The sequence below is a fragment of the Cetorhinus maximus genome, chromosome 15 (assembly GCF_964194155.1).
Source record: "Cetorhinus maximus chromosome 15, sCetMax3.hap1.1, whole genome shotgun sequence".
Classification (NCBI taxonomy): domain Eukaryota; kingdom Metazoa; phylum Chordata; class Chondrichthyes; order Lamniformes; family Cetorhinidae; genus Cetorhinus; species Cetorhinus maximus.
Genome location: NC_135893.1, coordinates 103,953,839 through 103,973,497, shown reverse-complemented (window position 1 = coordinate 103,973,497; position 19,659 = coordinate 103,953,839). Strand labels below are relative to the sequence as shown.

Sequence of the window (19,659 nt, the reverse complement as noted above, 5' to 3'; positions counted from 1 at the left end):
GGGTCATTTAGATGGCACACAGGAATCTTAATTTTAGTATGTAAATAGAGTTATATTCCTCTTAGTTTAGGTTCAGCCTGGAACATTCATTTTGAAAATTCAGGATAACACCTGAGCAGGCCAAATGTTGATCTAATTTTCTTTTGAACCTTCCAAAATAAAATGACTGAAGAAGGGTCCCACAATGAGCCATGGGTATTTAGAAAGCATTTCTCAGCGCTTCCCCACCACACAGAAAAGCGGAGTAGAAAAGATTCCCAGCAAGAGCACTTCAAGTTAATTTCTTTAAAAGCTGAAAGGGATCAAATGCTATAAAAAAAATCTGTATGCAGAAATATTCTGGAGCCTGAAAGCCCAAGAAAAATAGGTATGAGCTTCAGCTGCATTGGTGGCTCAAGGTGCAAGTGGAGGCAAATTTTAAAAAAGGGAGTCACATCCCACTTAATTGTACAGGCTATAGGCATATAAAAACAGACCAGAGCGTGACCAGTTATCCACTTGGCTGAAGAATGGAAAATCCAGCCAAATCGCAGCTTTTACATAAGGGAAAATTATAGCGGTGACAAGAATGGACTAATGTTGGCAAATAGTGCAGAGATGTGTCACCAGTACTATGACACACACTCCTACATGTGATGCTGAATGTTGGAGGCTCTATTGCATCAAATGGAGAGCAGGCCTACTTGGCGCAAAAAAAACCCATCATGCATCTGTTCTTTCACTAAAGTTAGCAATGAGGGAAATAGTCAACCATGTCCGCCATAGCTGGCCCCATAGGATCAAAGTAGCCGCTATACATCCATTACATTCATAATGACCCAAAACTAATTCCACTTCCCTGTTCTCACAATAACCATTCATCTTCCTTTACTACAACGCTTATCCACTCTTGCCCCCTAAAATCGCAATGGTCTCTGCTCCACTACTTTATAACAAAATATTTCCTGCTCCAAAAACCTTGCATAAAGAAATATCTCCTGACCTCTGAATTTTAAATTGATGACCTCAAAACCAGCTCCCTGCTGGAGTAGGGAGTGTTTCTCCATTCATCCTATCGAAACTCTAACCACTTCTATAAAAACTCTTAGCTTCCTTTATTCCAGTGGAAGGACTATTTTTTTTTGTTTCTTCACAACTCTAGTTTTACAATCCTAGAGTCATCCTTCTGATTTCACAATGTTCTCTCTGATTTCCCTTTGCATGTGTGGCCCATATGTTGCACCATGTGATCCCTTTAGATGTTCACTTGCATCTTATTGTGTGGGGCTCGTTTGTCCCCTGCAAGGTAAGTTCCAGACTGGCTGCACACCCTTAGGTGCGGCTTAGAAGGGGACGTTGCCCTACGCTATGATTTCTATGACTTCAATGTCCTTTCTAAAACTGAACATCCAGAATTGAACACAATATCCTAAATTCAAGTTGACCCAGTGCCTTGTACATTTTTTTTTTAAAACTATAAGCATCCATTCAGAAAACCCAAAATGTTACTGGGCTTTACAGTTGTACTTCCAGTTTCACATAACCATGTATTTGATCCATACTCTTCAGCATATCCCTCATGCAAGAATAACTCAGTGCAAAAAATATTGAAGGAATCAATTTTGCTTTTTTCTTGGAGTTTTCTAAAGCCTGGCACAAACAAATTGGAAACACAACTTTGAGGACATAGATACAATTTCATGGACTGTACACATCTGTGCCCCATTAACGCATAAATCTCACTGTCCAAAAGCTACACACCACACTTTTCTTGGGAGATGGTAGCCAGAAACAGAAAACAGGTCAATTGTTCGGGTCAAATTGCTACTCTGGAGTTAAAAGGGTTTCCCAGAGAAAGACACCATGGACAGGTTACACCTCAACACAGCTGGGGCTAATGTCCTTATAGGGAGGTTTTAAAGTAAATTGGCAGGAGGGAGAGAACCAGATAATTACAGGAGTTACAGGTGCACAGAAGACCGAGAAACAAACCATAATGAAATCATAAATCACCCCAAAATGGAAGAAAATGCAATGCAGGCCAGGGTGGATTTGGAGTGCATGTGCTTAAATGCACAAAATGGGGTAAAGGGCTGGAGAGCTGCCGAGATAAATTGCAACATTGGCTATGGTAGAATGGCAGTAACCAAGTCATGGCTCAAACAAGGAGAGAATTGGGAACTGAATATTCCTGACTACAATGTATTCAGAAAAGATAGGGGTGCTAGTATTGATCAAAAATATTGTTACATCACTAGAAGAGAGTGATTCAAGACAGAAGCTATTTGGTTGACAAGAGGGTCTATTAGGCTGCTGGTGTATACCGTAGGCCAAATAGTGGAGCAAGTTTCCAAACGATGCACGAACTATAGAGCAGCGATGAAGTTATCCTACAGATGGGAAACTAAGGCTAAGAGGAAGAAGAATTGTTAAGCGCATACGGAACATTCTTGATCAGTACAATTCCAGCCCAAAGGAGGAATCAGAGCTGGATCGCGCCCCGAGGAGTGGAGTGGGGTGGTGGCACATGTTCCAGTGGGGTGGGGTGAGCAGCTGTATTTAAGTGGACATTACATTTAGAGGAGCTATAGAAAAATACAAGGACAGCTAATTTCAGTGACTTGGAAGGTGATCTAGCCTAGGTGGATTGGATTCAAAAGATTGGTAGGTACAACAATAAATGAGCCATGGAAGGACTTCAAAAAGAGGCAATAGTTCAGATATAGACTAAACACATTCCCATAATGGGAAGGAAAGGGCATCTAAAACTCGAGCTCCTTGGATGACTAAAAATACCAGGGTTAAAATGTATAAAAGGTGGCTTATCATAAATATCAGTTTCAAAATTTAGTAGAGAACAAAACTAAAGTACTAAAGTACAGAAAAAGAGGCAAAGAGCGCATGAGAATACATTAGCAGGTAACATAAAAAGAGAACCCAAAAAGGTTTCTTTTACAAAATTAAAAATAGTAAAAATGCAGGTGCCAAAAAGAGATTTTCTTGTGGAGAAAATGCTTGGCTGGGGCACTAAATGAGTGTTGCGTACCTGTTTTCACAAAATAGGAAGTAGCAGCAAATAAACTGGACAAGGTAAAAAGAAAACAAAGGTACTTAGAAGGTTGGAAGGTTCAAAGTAGAAAAAAGGTCACCCAGGCCAAATGGCTATAGAAGGTAGAACAATTAATGTATGTATGGACTGAAAGATTTATCACATTAGACAAGTTAGCAAAATTGAATCTTACTGGACTAAAGGGGGCGTGGTAATGAAATTGGCTAAGAGACAGAAAGCAGAGAGTAGTGGTAACTGGTTAAGATTCAAAGGAGATGTGAGGGTCATTGGAATTCTCTTCCCCAGAAAGCAGTGGAGGCTGGGTCACTGAATTTATTTAAGGCAGAGTTAGGATTTTGTTAGACAAGGGAGTCAAGGGCAGAAGATAGAAAAGTGGAGTTGAGATCACAATCAGATCAGCCGTGATCTTATCGAATGGCAGAGCAGGCTAGAAGGGCTGAATGGCCTACGCCTGCTTCTCAGTCTGAAGCCCCCAGTCCTATGCAGTGGTGTTCTCCTGAAGAAAGTATCAGGATCACTGCTCTTTATAAACATGCCTTAAGACTTGGGCTTGGTGTACCAAGCATACTTTAAGTTTGACAGAGGTCATGAAACTCAAATGTAGTAAACAGTTAGAAGGTTAACAGACTTCAGGAGAATATAGATGGACTGGTGAAATGGGCACACCCAATTTAACGTAGAGATGTATGAAATGACGCATTTTTGTAGCAGGATGTGGAAAAGCAATATAAACTAAATGGTATAAATGGAAAGGGAGGGGTGTAAGAACAGGAAGAGTTGGGATGCTGGACAAATCGAGAAAGCAGTTAAAAAAAATTCACATTGGGCCTTTGGCTTTTTAAACAGCGGCATATAGTACAATAGCAAGGAAGTTATGCAAAACCTTTGATAATTGGAAGCACAGAAAAACTTACAGCACAGAAGCAGGTCATTCTTGCCAGTGCTGGCTCTTTGAAACAAAGTTGTGTTCAGTCTCACTCCTGCTTTTTGCCCATAGTCTTTATGTTCCTCATCAAGTACCTGTCCAACTCCCTTTCAAGTTGGTTTATTGAATCAGCTTCCACCGCCTTTTCAGGTACAGCTTTCCAGGTCCCGACAACATGGAGCAAAAATAATTTCCCAACTCCCCTCTAGATTTTTTCTAATCACTGGTTATGCCCCAGATTGCTTCCAATTCTAGGCACCACACTTTCAGAGGTCAAGGCCTTGGAGAGGGTACAATAAAGACCTACTGCAGCGATACTAGGGAATCAGGGACTTGCAGTTTTCCTCATTTCTCCACAAAACTGTTGTTCTCCTTAGTGCAGAGAAGGTCAACAGGACATTTGATAGGAGGTGTTCATGAAGAGTTTTGATAGAAATGGTTTCCAGTGGCAGAAGGGTCATTAGCCAGGGGACACAGATTTAACGTCGTTGGCAAAAGAATCAGAGGAAAGAGGACGACAATTTTTTTTTTTTAAAAAGTGAGAGAAAGTCACGGAATAAGAAAACAATGCACCAACGGGGAAAAAAATTCAAAATAGTGGACCAGCAAACATGTATTGCATTATCTTGTAATCAAAATCCAAGAATAGAAATGAGTTCTTATGTGTCCAATAGCATACCCTGGGCAGGGCCTCAAACTCTGTGTGCCATTAAGGTCAGCTGTATTCTGTCATTTTAAAAAGATACCAGCCAGTGACATCTGAAGCACTGAAATAAGCTAATTAGGAGTTTAAAACATCAATAAATCTGTGTAATGACAGAACATTAGCAAATTGTCACAGAACATTGGCATACGGAGCAGTTATATAGTACAATTTATTTAATTACTCTGTACACAGCCTCCATAATTTACAAAATATCCAAAAAAGTATTAGAAAAGCAAAGGCTCTCAAAACTGGATACAACCTTTGGTATTTATACATCTACAAGCCCAACCTACAACAAAATTAACAGGAAACAAAGATACTGTTCTTTTGAGCTGCAGCATCTTTTAACTGTCCTTTAAGATAACTGTCAAATATTGGTTGAATGTCAGGTAACTGGTGAAAAGTATAAAGAAGCTCCTTTTCAGTCAATATAGAATGTTGGAAGTTTGTACGTTTTTTTTTGAACAAAGATATTCCAATTTATCAAAATGGCCAAATGTGATATCAAAACCACGAATGTTTAACCAGACATTTCTCATCATCCTAATATGTCCATCAGCACTCAGTGTCTGGATCAGACAGTTAAAAAAAAAACAAGCAGCAATTTTCCAACCCAATAATCTACACCTATAGATAGCAAGATTTCCCCCATCCTCCACAGTCTGAACTAATCAGCCCTGGTGACCTCCCATTTAATATCAGAACACAATTTACCCCCTTTGAAATTGTAGTGCCAAAAAAATGGGGGAAAAAAAATCACATAGCCCATGAAAAAAATCCATTGCTGATAAGATATGGTGACAATATGCTTATCAGGGCAAGTTTTTCTGCCAATAGAAATACCATCAACCAAATTTGTGGACAAGATATTTACACTGGCAAAGTGGAACTGCATTCTTGAAAGTAAAATTGCCAATAATACCACCAGCTAAAATGGTATCTGTAGAAAACTCGAATGTGCAAGACCCCAATGTGTGTCTTTGCTCAGCCCTACCCCATTACTACAATTGTCCCATAAAGATATCTGAAAAATCGTAACTTTAAACAAGTTGTATGGACCACCAGAGTGAAATAAGGCAGAAACATTTTTCTCCAGTGAAGCTTCCTAGTAAAGAACAGCTTCAATGAAACTGTACAATAATCTGGACTTCTAACTGGTTGACAAACAGTTTGACATAAAATTGTTTCTCTTTTGTGCGTCACTTTACATTGACTTCAGTCAATGCCGAGAAAGTAAGAATTGCCTCCTGAATTTCACATGGATCGAACACATAACAAAATTGAAGCATCAACTTCTTTGTAAATGTCAAGTTTACTGAATGGGGTCAACCATCACAGAAGCCAGCAGTAAAGGTTTCTGGCTAATTCAGCTTGATTAAGTTAGACTTGCTTTGTCATTCGCCACACCATGAAAAGGGAGAAATTAGTGAAATACAAATAAATTATGGACCTTACAGCAAAAAAGTACCGCAAGAAATCATAGAATTCGGGTGATAAGATTGTGATGTGAAACCAGCAACAATTTTATGAATTTTTGGACCCACGCGGGCTCGAAAATGCTCTCCTATGGCAAGTTCCTTTGAGAATATAAAATGGGGTAAAAGACTTGCAAACACTTCTCAGTGCTTCACATTTCAGGAAGAATTAACTGCTGCTGAGAGTCTGATTTTATTCAGTATAGAATGGTCGGCTTTGCTCAATATATAATTGAATCTTGCAGAAATTAAAAGTTATTGATGCCAGGAATGAGACCAAGAGAGATTAGAAAGTCACAAAATACTGCACTTAAAAATGCTGCAATCCTTACCCCAACTTTCCTAAGCAAGTCTCCAACTATATTAAGTGCAGAAATCCTGGCTGATGGAGTCAGAGGGCTGCCAGTGTAACCATCTGAAAAAGATTAAAATAAGAGTATAAAATGAAGTAAAAACAAACAAACTGGTTAACACTCATGTCCAAGTGAAAAAAAGGTTTTAAAAAGTAGTCAGCCAAGGAGCTAAGTACAGTTCTTGGAAACAAGCCAACATTATTCACAGGAAAAGTATTAAAGAGCTAGGTCATTTCATTCATGTACTATATATTTTCATAGACCCCCGCAATTTCCCCATTAAAGCAGAGATCTATCACTCTGAAAGCCACGCCAAGCCAAAGCCAGGTTCTTCCCAGTAGGGGTCAGGTGACAGTGGGTAGCTACATTTGTATACCTTTTAAATGGGCCACTACCGTGTTGCTGACAGGGCCAGCAGTACATTGCCTGCCACCATAACCCAGTAACCAGGTAATATGCAAATGTCACAATGAAAAACCACTGATTCTTATCGAAATTACTTTCAAGTTATATTCGTCCCAGAATTGTCCCTTTTTTCTGCTTTATAGACCATGTAATTTTTTTTATTGCTATCCTAAATTGATAATTTGTCATGCCTATGAAATGAAGTTTTAAAGTCTACTTCTGTCCTGCTTACAGTTGCTGATTGAAATGTAATTGTAACCTTTTGGTCCCTAGAGATTCCACCACAATATATTGGGGGCTTAAGATGTTTGTAACTAGGCCTTTGAGGATTCCATCTCACGGCGTGCTAAACAAGAATCAAAAAGCAACCTTGCTCCATGGGCAAAAGTTCTCATTCTGTTGCCTCACTTCAATTAGGGCATTCCCTATTGGGTTGGTCAGGGTCACTTATTATTACAATAATCATGTGTGTACATACCAAATCCTTCATGAACCATCCTATCATGGTCCAGGGTGGGCAGGCCATCTCTACTACTCCAACAACTCTGCCCTTCTCCTGCTTATTAATCAAGGTAAACTTCTTTGTGGTCAAAAGGGAAGGATTTTGCACAGAGATTAAACTCTTCCCAATTTCGCTACGTGGATGCAGCATCAAGCACAGATAGATTCAGTGTAAAGCTGCTTCTACTCTGCCCAATGTGCCTCAGCCCCAAGCTGCAAAGCAATCCCACCTCCACACCCCGGCCCACCATATTCATCCTATGCTCCTCTGAATGATTACCAATTGGTACCACATTTGTGTCAGTTTCTAATATAGGCCCATATGGACCAGCTCTGGACCTACTGCCCAATCCTCATTTCACATAGCAACCTTACAGCTAGCAGCGACTGATCAACATGGGCTGGACTGGAACTCAGCTTCAAAGAGATGAAAAACCAGTGTCTAACCACTGTGCCATCTAGCTCATCATAACCATTTTTTCTTCCAATAATCCTCTTGAGATAGCAAATCAATTCCCCTGGAATGAGTTTACACCTATTTCTGGGGTCAGCCATGTTTTGGCAGACATATTTTGAATGTTGTATATGATTGAAATCAGACAATATCAATGGTCAAAAAATCAGATCATTCTAAAATGTTAAACTGTTTAACAGAGTTGAGGGTTACCTTTTGTAAACATGGCAGGTGTGGAGAACCCACTGCTGGGTCCTTTACATATCAGTGGGGTCAAAGGCATTGTTGTGGATGCTTGCGCTATCGCATTTTCAGAATCCAGTGTGGTATTCGTGGGTTTCCTGATGGAATCTGGCTTTTGCTGTACTGCCAATTCTTGTCTCAGATCTGAAAGCAAATTTTTTCAGGCAAAGCTTTTAAAATGTAAAGTAAAAAAAAAATCAAACTGAACTTTTGCAAACATTTAACTTTACATCCAAAATAAAATTTAAAAAAAGAAATGCTAACCTCTTGCTTCATCTTTCAGTCTTTGCACAGAAACCAAAAGATTTTCTTTCTCATCTAGCTCACTCTCCAAGAAGGCATTCCTCTCAATTGCCTGGTTCAGCCGCTGCTCAAAGTCTTCCAGCGACATAATTGTTGCTCTGTGTAAGAAGCCAAAAGCAGAACGGAATCAAAAAAGGTAAGGTACACATCATTGCCAACACAAAGAGACTTTTAGCATAGTACATAATGGGACTCAGCGCCACAACATTCTGAATAACACATGCTGCCTTTTATAAATCTCAGATCCTGAGCTGGCCTTTACCAAGATGCTTTGGAATTAATTTTTAAATGAAAGAGTAAAAATATGTCTGAAAAATGAACAATTGGCATTTTAATATTTTAAAAACAAGGATTATCAAATCAGCATCTAAAAATTACAAAGTATTGTACACATGAGACTGTGGCAATACTGTTCGACATACAATGCTACCCTTCATCACTAAATGTAAATCTGTTTAAAATGCATGCATAAGCAACTGTCAATATCTCATTACTGAACCCAAGTCAGTTTGCAACAGACCACCGTTTTTCAGTGCCCTAAAAGCATGACCATGAGATAGGGATCCAATCCAGCCAAACATGGGGCCCCACGTCAGACCACAAGAACTCAACTGAGCCACATATTCTAAGGGTCCAAAAGGTTTTAAACAAAAAAACTTTTTGGCTCTTTACTCTCAACCTTCATAAAAGCATACTAGTTAGCTGCTGGATCTTCATTACATCAAATATTAACGCTGATGTTCATTTTATTGTGCAAAATCATTCAGGAACCAAATAGGAGAAGAATCTTTCTTCATCCTCTCTACTTGTAAAGGAAAACAAGCTATTAGTCGAAATAAATGTCAGAAGTATATCAAAACACAGTGGGCAGAATTTATCCTTCGTGTGTCAAAAGGTGTTTGAGTTCTTAAATGAATAGGCAATGCTGAACTTAACAGGTCAGGCTGTGACTGTGCAGAGAGAAACAGAGCTACTAGTTCAGGTTGATGATCATTCACCAGAACGGCTTCTCTCTGTCTCGAGATGCTTGTACTGCTGAGTATTTCCAACATTTTATTTTTACTTCAGATTTCCAGCATCTGCAGAATTTTGCTTTCATGTTCAAGTGCTGGATGCACACATTGAAAATGACTGCTTTAAGTAGGAATTTTGTTCTCTTTCCACTGAACACGTACTTGTACACAAGTGCAATTGTGACCCAATGAACACTAATCACAATGGTGCGTGGAAAGCTGCTAAAGATATGGCCTGAAAATCTTAGCTTGGTTTAAAAAGAAAATCTGCAGATCCTAGAATGCATAGAAGTAGCCAATTACAATTATCATTACACAACTCAGAGTAAATGAGTCCTGTGCCTTCAAGAGTGTCCATGGACAAAAATAGGAGCAACATGTATGTGGCATCTTTATACATAGGCATGACCTACCTTTCACATATCCACGCTAACTCTCCTCCATTCACTTGTTCAAATGTTAAGACTATCCCCGATGATGTATTCCAGTAACTTCCCTACAACTGATGCTGAAATGGTGGGTCCATAGCTACCTGATTTTTCTGCCCCTCCTGTCTTAAACAATGAATGACATTTACAATTTTCCAATCCACAAAAAAGACAATTCCTGAATCCAATAGCGCTTTGGAAAATTGTTAACACTGTATCTACCATTTCTCCACCCGTTTCCACCAATACCCTACAATGAACAGCATCAGGTCCTGGACACTTCTCTCTTATGTTCCGTTATTTTCTCCTTTTTTTTTATAAAGTGATAATTATAATACACAAGTTCTTCCCAGGGCTTTTTTTTTTAAAAAAAGATTCCCTTGGACCGGTGCTATTTTGCCCTCTCTCTCCACTGTAAAATTGTTATGAAAGTATTCATTAACAAGTCTGCTATTTTCTCATTATCTATTTATAGTTTAATTTCTCAAATTCCTCTTCACCACACAATATATTTATCAAAGCTTTTACTGTTAGCTTTGCATTTTGCTCATACTCCATTCACCTCATTACTTTCCTTGTATCTGGTGTCCCTTTTCAAAAAGCTACAGCTCTCCCAGTTTACCCGATTTCCATTTTACGTTTGTGCAAACCTTCCCTTTAGGCTACTACGGTCTCGTGACGCAGCGGAGAGCATCCCCGCCCCTCAGCCAGAAGCTCCAGGTTCAAGTCCCACTCCAGGACTGGACGGCCAAGGGAGGTGCGTTCATATTGTGGCCAAACAGGTCGAGTATCAACTCGTAAACCCTTCAAACACACGCCAATGGCAGGCAGTAAGAGTGGGAGAGATTCCTGGTCAGCCATGGGATGGAAAGAACCTTGGGAGCCTCTACCATCTCCATCCATAGCTCCAGACAGCAACATGCGTGCAAAAGTGTATGTTGCCACAGCAACTGACTCCCTGAACAAACTAAAATATTACCACGTGGGTCTTTTCGTTCAGCATGGTTGCTTACCTACATAAGTGGATTTTTTTTGCCTTTTAGAGGCATGAACTGAATCATACAAAAAAAATGTCCAACTGTTAAGTTTACTCATTAACAGCTCAACCCAATTTGTCAGTTTATTTCTCATCCCTTCAAAAGTTTGCCTTATTTAAATTTAGAATTTTGATTTGTGACTCTCCCTTCTCGACCACATTGAGGTTACGCTTCACAAAATCTTATCTTTTCAGATTGTTAACCAAGGGGAGACTATGGCATAGTGGTAATATCACTGGACTACTAATACTGGGGCTCAGGCCAATGCTCTGGGGACGAGGGTTCAAATCCCGCCAATTTCAATTCAATTAATAAATCTGGAATATAAAGCTAGTTGCAGTAATGGTGACCATGACAACTATCATGATCGTCATAAATGCCCATCTGGTTCTACTGACCTTACCAGGTCTGGCCTACATGTGACTCCAGAATCATAGCATAGCAATACTGTTAACTGTCCTCTGAAATGGCTGAGCAGGTCACTCAGTTCAAGAGGCAATTAGGAATGGGCAACAAATGCTGGCTTTGCCAGCAATGCCCACATCCAATTAAAAAATATTCATTACCCATTAATCAACACTAAATCTAGTAATGCCTATTCCCTTGTCAGTTTTAAACACAGTTTGTTCCAGAAAACTGAAAATCATTGACTTCACTAGTTGAACTATTTTGCTTCCCCATCTGTGAACATTATCTGTTATAGTCACATTATGTCACATGCTTCCACAATCTCCACACTTCTACATCCCCACCACATTCCCCACAACTATATCACTACTGTCAAGAGTTCTATGAGCAGCTCCCACCAGAGTCTTGTATCCCCCGCTGTTCCTTAACTCTACCCACGTTTCCACTGTCTAAGCATCTTCGTCAATGTCCTTCCTACTGCTGTAATTGTTTCTCATATCAATAGTTATCCCTGCTTTCTCAATTTCCCAGTCCTTTATGAAGATCCTACAGCTTGGAACATTTAGCTCCCAGTCATGCCTGGCTTGCAACTAGGTATCCTATGCCTTGATCAGACCTTTTAAGTAAAATTTGTGCTTCTAACTCATTTATTTGCTATGAGCATTTGCACATGCACCTCTTATTGGTTAATAATCTTTTTTTATTACATTTTACATTAAAGTAAAATTTTATACAAATAAAAAAAAACTTTACATGCAATATGGGGATAGTATGGGAAGCTGTAGCTGAGGTGGGAGGTCAGTCATGATCTTATTAACAATCTCCAAGAGCTGATGGTGTACTCCTATTTATGTTATGTGCTCTGGTGTATTTCTTGTACTTGCTGCTGCTCATGATATTGCAATCTCAATGGTACAATACAAAAGTACCATATTAAAAAAGAAAACTATGCTTACCTTTTAGCCCGTTCCAAGTCATCATTTGCTTGTTCTAATTCTCGGATGTATTTCTGCAGCTGGTCTTTAATCGCTGTGGTCTCAGCAAGCTCATCCTGTAGCATAGTAATCCGTTTATAATTCTCTGAATGATGCTCTTCTAACTTTTCCTGAAAATTAAATACAAGAATCAGACATAGCTATTATGAGCTGAGGGGGAGATGGTGGTGTTGTGGTGGACTTGTAATTCAGGCTAATGCACTGGGGGCATGGGTTCAAGTCCCAACACGGCAGCTGGTGGAATTTAAATTCAATTAATAAATCTGGAATTGAAATCTAGTCAACTATCAACAATTGTTGCAAAAGCCATCTGGTTCACTAATGTCCTTTGGGGAAGGAAATCTGCCACCCTTACCTGATTTGGCCTACATGTGGCTCCAGACACAGCAGTGTGGTTGACTCAACTGCCCTCTGAAATGGCCTAGAAACCATTCCATTCAAGAGCAATTAGGGAGTGGGCAAATGCTGCTCCTACCAGTGATGGCCACGTCCCATGAAATATTTTTTTTTTTAAATTGGAGATGTACTTCACAATACTAGCCCAATACGAGCAAAGAGCAGTCCTTTCTCCAGCCCAAATTCACTATTACGATCCATTTTTCTTTCTTCTAAAATATATACAGGTGCTGCAGGTAAGCAACACCAACATTCATCATCCAACTAAAGATGATCATTTGGATTAAGTCTCAGACAACTGCTGCCATCTATGGAGCCATGCCCCCTTCAGCACCTGTCCTCCTTTTTGGAGGAGATGTCAATTTAGGATTAATTGTTGCAGGAATACATTACAACAACCTCCATGGAAGTAAATCTGCTTGATTTAATATTTAAATTGACAAAAAAATTGACAAGACCATTGCTCTATCATGCCTGCCCCAACGTAATGACCGCAGCATGATGATTACTTTCCTTCAGACCCCACAGTTTTTTGGGAACTGAGAAGCAAACAAATATGCAGAATGTACCACAGGCATAAAGGAACATTTTTTACTTCAATAATGAAAACAGGCGAATTCATTTTATCCTTGTTTGCAAAATTTCTCCAAGGTATTAAGTACCATTACAATTTTAAATTGTTATTCAAAAGCCAAATAATTTTAAAGTCACTGTCTCAGAGTTAATTTATGATGAGACCAATATCCACTAAAGTGCAAGAGTTAAAACTGGGCAAACCTGATAAACCCACTGAAACTCAGAAGGATCAGTGTTTGCCCGTAGTTCTGAAAGCTAAAAACTTCAAGAACCCACTCCATAAATCCCCAAGGCATCAGATGGCAAACAATAACTTCTCATTCATATCAGGTGCTTCTTTAAACAGGCATTCTGCACATTACTTTCCCTAAATACATTCAGATAAGAACTGTGTCAGGCAATTGAAGTAGAACGATGTAACAAAACAGAACAAAAGCAGTGTGGAGCCAGGGATAGAGAACATATGCACAGTTCTCTATTCACACACATGAAATAATAATCGTTGGTCTCTCCATAGATGCTGCCAGACCTGCTGAGTGTTTCCAGCATTTTGTCTTCATTGCTGTTATTGAGAATTTGAAAGTGTCCAGCAAGAACTCTTTTTTCCAATGTTAAACCAGTGGAAACAGAGGGTTGAAACCAAGGACAAAATACAAATTATTAATACTAGGTTATTTCCTGTAAGTATTCACTACAAAAGATAAGTCAATGCCTATCACCCAAAAGTGTAGACAACTAGAATTGATCAAATAAAACAACATGCCCCCAGACCAGTTTAAATGGGTGTATAACTAATAAAATCTAAGGAATGAAGGATACATGCACAAGAGCACCAAGTGAGGCTAAAGATGACATCTGCAAAGTACGAGCGTGTCCCATTGGATTGGAAAGAAAATATGGTTACATATTGTCCAGGAGGCAGCAACAGAGAACTGGGTAATTTCAGGCTTATTAGTCTCACATCAGTAACTAGCGTCAAACAGAACTAAATTAGGAACAGAACTGGAGGAGTACCCAGGCAAGAAAAAAAAAACTGATCCAATCTCAACACTTCAGTTTTAGAACTGAAGAAACACACAAGCGTGAGAGCATGCACAGAAGATTTTTTTTTAAAACAAAGCTAGTATCTGAATGTTTGATATTCAAAGCAAGATGTTTTTGTTGAGGAAATGATATTCTGGCACCCATTAGAAATGCCACAATATAGAATCTCCCTAGGCTTCCACATGAAATTCAGCTGCTCAAGTTTAAATGGCGGGAAGACCGAGCAAAAGCCGCAGGCAGACCGAGCAAAAGCCGCAGGCAGACCGAGCAAAAGCCGCAGGCAGACCGAGCAAAAGCCGCAGGCAGACCGAGCAAAAGCCGCAGGCAGACCGAGCAAAAGCCGCAGGCAGACCGAGCAAAAGCCGCAGGCAGACCGAGCAAAAGCCGCAGGCAGACCGAGCAAAAGCCGCAGGCAGACCGAGCAAAAGCCGCAGGCAGACCGAGCAAAAGCCGCAGGCAGACCGAGCAAAAGCCGCAGGCAGACCGAGCAAAAGCCGCAGGCAGACCGAGCAAAAGCCGCAGGCAGACCGAGCAAAAGCCGCAGGAAGAGGAGGAACTGGCTTTGGGAGAAGATGCAATGGGTACTAATCAGGAAAATTAGGTCATAGCCCAGGAGTAAGTGCTGAATCCATGTGGCTTCTGACCTATTTAAATAGCCTAGATTCAAATGCTCAATGGCAACTGGTCAAAATTGTAAATAATTCTAAACCTTAGTGTGGGGTTGGACGCAGTCGAATCGGATTAAGCCAAGGAATTACAAAAGTAATGAGATAATATCTGAAGTGGTCAGAACTACAATAAAAGATAAGGGTAGGTCTTGTATACTCGAAGAAAATGATCAATAAACCGTTTGGTTAAGGGAATACTAAATGAGATTTGAATGAGTGTGCGCACAGGCATTGTACAACAATTATTAACAAAGCAAAAAAGAATGTTGAGCTAATATTGCCAAATTAGTAGAGTCAATCCCAAGGCCACCGTGGTAAAGCTGCATACTGTGTTCAGGTCGGGCTATACCTCAAATACAGAATTCAATTCAGGTCAGCTAGAGCACAAGGGAAATATCCAAACTCGGTTCCTGGTCAGCTTGAATTTCCTCCATCTAAGCATTGGGAAAATTGAAGCGATCATCTCCAGCTCTCTGTCACAAATACCATGCTCTTCCCTGGCCACCATCAGAAGCTAAATTAGATTAGCTGCAACGAGATGGCGGTGTAGTGGTAATGACACTGGATCAGTAATTTAGAGGCCCAAGCTAATGGTCTGGGTTCAAATCCCACCACGGCAGCTAGTGGAATTTAAATTCAATTAATATATCTGGAATTTAAAGCTAGTCTTGGTAAAGTGACCACAAAACCATCACCAATTGTCGTAAAAACCCATCTGGTTCACTAATGTTCCTTACGCGGTCTGGCCAACATGCATTGAGGTCCGCAGCAATGTGGTTGACTCTTAACTGCCTTCGGAAGTGGCCATGTAAGCCACTCAGCTCAAAGACAATTAGGGATGGGCAATAAATGCTGGCCTCGCCAGCAACACCCACATCACATGAAAGAATAAGAAAAAAAATTCTTACTAACCACCGAGTTTCTTATCCCACAGAGTTCCCACTTCCACCCTCCTCATCAACCACCTCCATTCGTACCTCAGCACATCCACCGCCAAAACCCCTTCTCTGTGCCTTTGTTACCTCCAGATGAGTCCAAAGCTTTCCTAGCCATCTTCCACCCTCTAAACATAGGCTCATCTGAAACCAACTACATTCTATCCTGCTTCAGTCATGACAATATAACCATTTAAAATCTAGCAGTAGCACAGACAGGTCCTTTCTGAACAAAAATGGCCCTGTCCATCTATACGGACAGTGAGCTTGAAAAACAGGGCTATAACCAACAAAGGACAGAGGGTAGAACAAAAGAAGCAACTAAGATAATCTGAATACTACCTGCACATATCCCAATTCAAGTTCAGTACTGCGGAAATATAGCAAAGCATACTTATGCTGAAAATTAAGCTTCAACAAATTAACTTCCTCTCCTGCAATAGATCCCTCCACCCCAGTAAATCAATATTTCATGCGGAAAATGCCTGTGGAGGTTGGAAAGAATATAATCTGGCTCACCAAAACTTCATCCAGAAGACACCCTAATTCTATCCTGGCAATGGGAAAGAGAATTTTACCATATTCAAAGTTTATGTTCAGAACCTACTTTTAAAAAATACATTTCTTAAACTACCACTGATACCTGCTAATAAATAGAATAAAACTGTTTGTGTGAGCAGATATTGAAAACAGAACAGGTATGACCTCAAAAACTAGCTATCATGTTGTACTTCATTTGCCCAGAAAAAGACTTTAAAATTTAAGCAGTTATGTCAAGTGTCCCTCAGTATTTACATTATATTACATTAGTTGCTTGGCCTCTCTTTCAAAGGCTTCCTCTGCTGTATCCCATTCCACCACCAGCTGCACCTCCATTACCAGGTCTTCCTGATTCTCTTCTGTAGCTGGCTCCTACATAATACACAAAGACTCAGGTCAAGGCAACAAGTCACCACCACAATGGAATCGTGGAGCTTCGTAATACAGCTTCCTCCCAGCATTTGAACTGAAGTCTGTGACTCAGCAGCACGGAGAGGATGGGAAAAAAAACAAGTTATATTTTCAATCCCCACTGTTGGGCACATTTATATTTCAAACAACAAATTCAAGGTTCCTATGAAAATTGATATTGAGAAGGGGTGTTCACCTAAAATGACATTGTGCCAGATACTGTCTAGAAAACTTAACAAAAAAAGTGTGTTCTGGAAGCATTGGACCAACATTGCACAAGAGAATCAATATACCGCAAAAGGGCATTTGCAGGACTACCAAAATGTAAAGGGAACAACAATTTACACTTCATGAGAAGAGTGTGCTGATTGGTAGAGGCATTGCCATGGAGAATGCACCAGTTAACTGATGACTGACAGTTAACTGCCAAGTTTTGTTTAAATTCAACCTGCCAAGGTTTGCCAACCAACTTATCATGAAGTATAAATGGTTTTTCCCTTTACATTTGGCATTCTTGCAAACGTGCTGAGTGCAAGATGAAAAAGCTTTGACATGTGTCTTTTTTCAGTGATACTCAAGTTCAGTGCTACCAAACGACTATTTGTATACCACAATAATTGCTATTTTAACATTAAGTGTCCAATTAAGTCACTATGCCTATGAATTGAACCTGCTTTCCCCATTTTCAGAAATATAATAACTTGTACCCAATAATCCTACTAATTACATCAGATCACTCACGTACCTTATTGCAATCATTAGATTAGATCTGCCGTGGGATTACTCACTGCTACTTTCAAACCTACATTGGTGTTCATTACCTACTATGGTGTCCAAGCATTCTGAATACAGCGGATGGATAGAAGTAGGAATGGAGACAGGTGATATGTCCCACTTACTGAAGTAATAGATCATGGGATATGGTAAAGTTACTATATTACTGAGAAATGTAAATTTGTAACCTATCCACTTTACAAAGCCTTTCTTCACTTGCCAATAAGTCCTATTGTCAGTTATTTACATTGGTGCCCTACTTCCTATAGAGGATTTACCGTATATGCTCAAGATACAACTCTGTTAATGCATTGTTCCCTTCACACTTTCCCTAAAATTCTTCTGTCCCCACACCATAATTTCAGGGTTGTAGAAAAATTATTTAAAAATTTCTTCACATTCCAATGGCCGAGGCAGGTATATGTTGCAGTTGGAAGTACTCTTTCCTCCCCCACCATTGTGACAGATTCAGTTGATGCCTGACTGCTTCCACCACAACATCTTCAGTGACGTATCAGACATCTCATTAACATTCCGTGCAAAACGTCAATCCCCTGTTACTAAAATTCTTATTCCAACACTGGTGCTCAAACTTTAACTATATGTCAAAAGAGAAAATATTTTATATTTTTCCCCACACTCTGCCCCCATCTCAGAGCAAATGATTTGTGCAGGGTAGATTTAGGTGTACAGACTGTTGGACAATTAAAATACGCCACTGTAAAGTATACTTCTAAAAGGCTGCACTTCACGACAAGGAAAACTTCACTTCAGTTTCACACATTAGATGAGCTCATTTCTTCACTCTTACCAACTTCCTTAACACACCAAGCCACAAATCTATAAATATAAAGTACAGGTTCCAATACAGTAATAAAGTTAATAAAATTTCAAGTGTTACAAGACAGCAATTCACTATGTTCACTAGATCATAATGCACTTGTGTAGGTTCTAACAGGCATCCAGGCTTGTATATTGTATCCCATTTATTTGAAATTTGCTACCAACAGCAAGATTCTAGTGTTAATACATTGCTGCTGCTGCTACTATTATGTGTGGGAGGGTGGGGGTGCAACCAGTGCAACAACTTGAATTTACATACACCATCTTTAATGTAGTCAAACTTCCAAAGGTGGTCCACAGGAATGATCAAACAAAAATGTGATTGTTACACAAGGAGGCATTCGGACAGGTGGTTTCTCAAGCCCACCTCTCGATAGCAGTATCTCTGAAGCAAGCGCCAAAACAGCACACCAGAGTCAAACGTTGGCATGCTGAGTAGCTGAAGTGTTCCCGATGGCCTCTTACACAAGCAACAAACTCATTTTAATACAGCTGGTCCACATGGATTATTCCCAGCCATTGGAAAGTTAGTAGCACAAAAGTAAATTGTTGCAAATCACGTGCACCATTGTTTTATGGTCATTATGGCTGCTATAAGATCTTGTTACAAATTTTAGCACTAGGACTAGAGCAGCCAATAGAGGATCACTTCAATAGCAGCCTTGAATTTAAAAAAAGTGATCCATTAGACTTGAGTGAACTTAGCTGTGTATGGAACACTGGTGAACTGCCGTAGTTTACATTTCATTTAATAACAGAAACACACCCCAGTGCATATAATTTCAAAAAGAAAGATAATCAATGTCAAAGAGAGATCAGAATTCTACATATGCTGGAAAATTTCTATGCCCCCATCCTGCAATCGAGAGTGATTGTAAATTCAATGGCAGAGGTAGATCAGGTGGCGGGTCACAAAATATGCCTTTATGCAAAAATGTTTGCGGGACCAATGTTGGCCTCCAAATTAGCTCTTCATCCTTTTTTTTTCCCCAAAAGTCTCCATTTCCCAAAGGCAGTAACTCAAACTGGGTAAAGTTCCATGGGTGCTGTCAGACCTTCAGCCTCTTACTGATAGCCGTTCAGAAAACAGTACCAACAGCTATTCAGAAAGAGGCCAACATGAGCAAGCTCACTCATGTTATTACTGTTATTCTTCAGACATATACAAGACATAGAA

The 19,659-nt window shown here is 39.8% G+C and overlaps 1 protein-coding gene across 2 annotated transcripts in view; it reads right to left on the bottom strand.

The window, feature by feature from the left end:
* nde1 (nudE neurodevelopment protein 1) overlaps positions 1 to 19,659 on the bottom strand; it is a 40,169-nt gene that overhangs the window by 9,548 nt on the left and 10,962 nt on the right. For both annotated transcript variants that reach the window (XM_078559143.1, XM_078559142.1), the window contains exons 4-7: positions 12,257 to 12,405; positions 8,376 to 8,512; positions 8,082 to 8,255; positions 6,488 to 6,570 (exon numbers count right to left, since the gene is read on the bottom strand). In XM_078559143.1, coding sequence (XP_078415269.1) covers positions 6,488 to 6,570; positions 8,082 to 8,255; positions 8,376 to 8,512; positions 12,257 to 12,405 — 543 coding nt within the window. The remainder of the gene's footprint in view (positions 1 to 6,487; positions 6,571 to 8,081; positions 8,256 to 8,375; positions 8,513 to 12,256; positions 12,406 to 19,659) is intronic.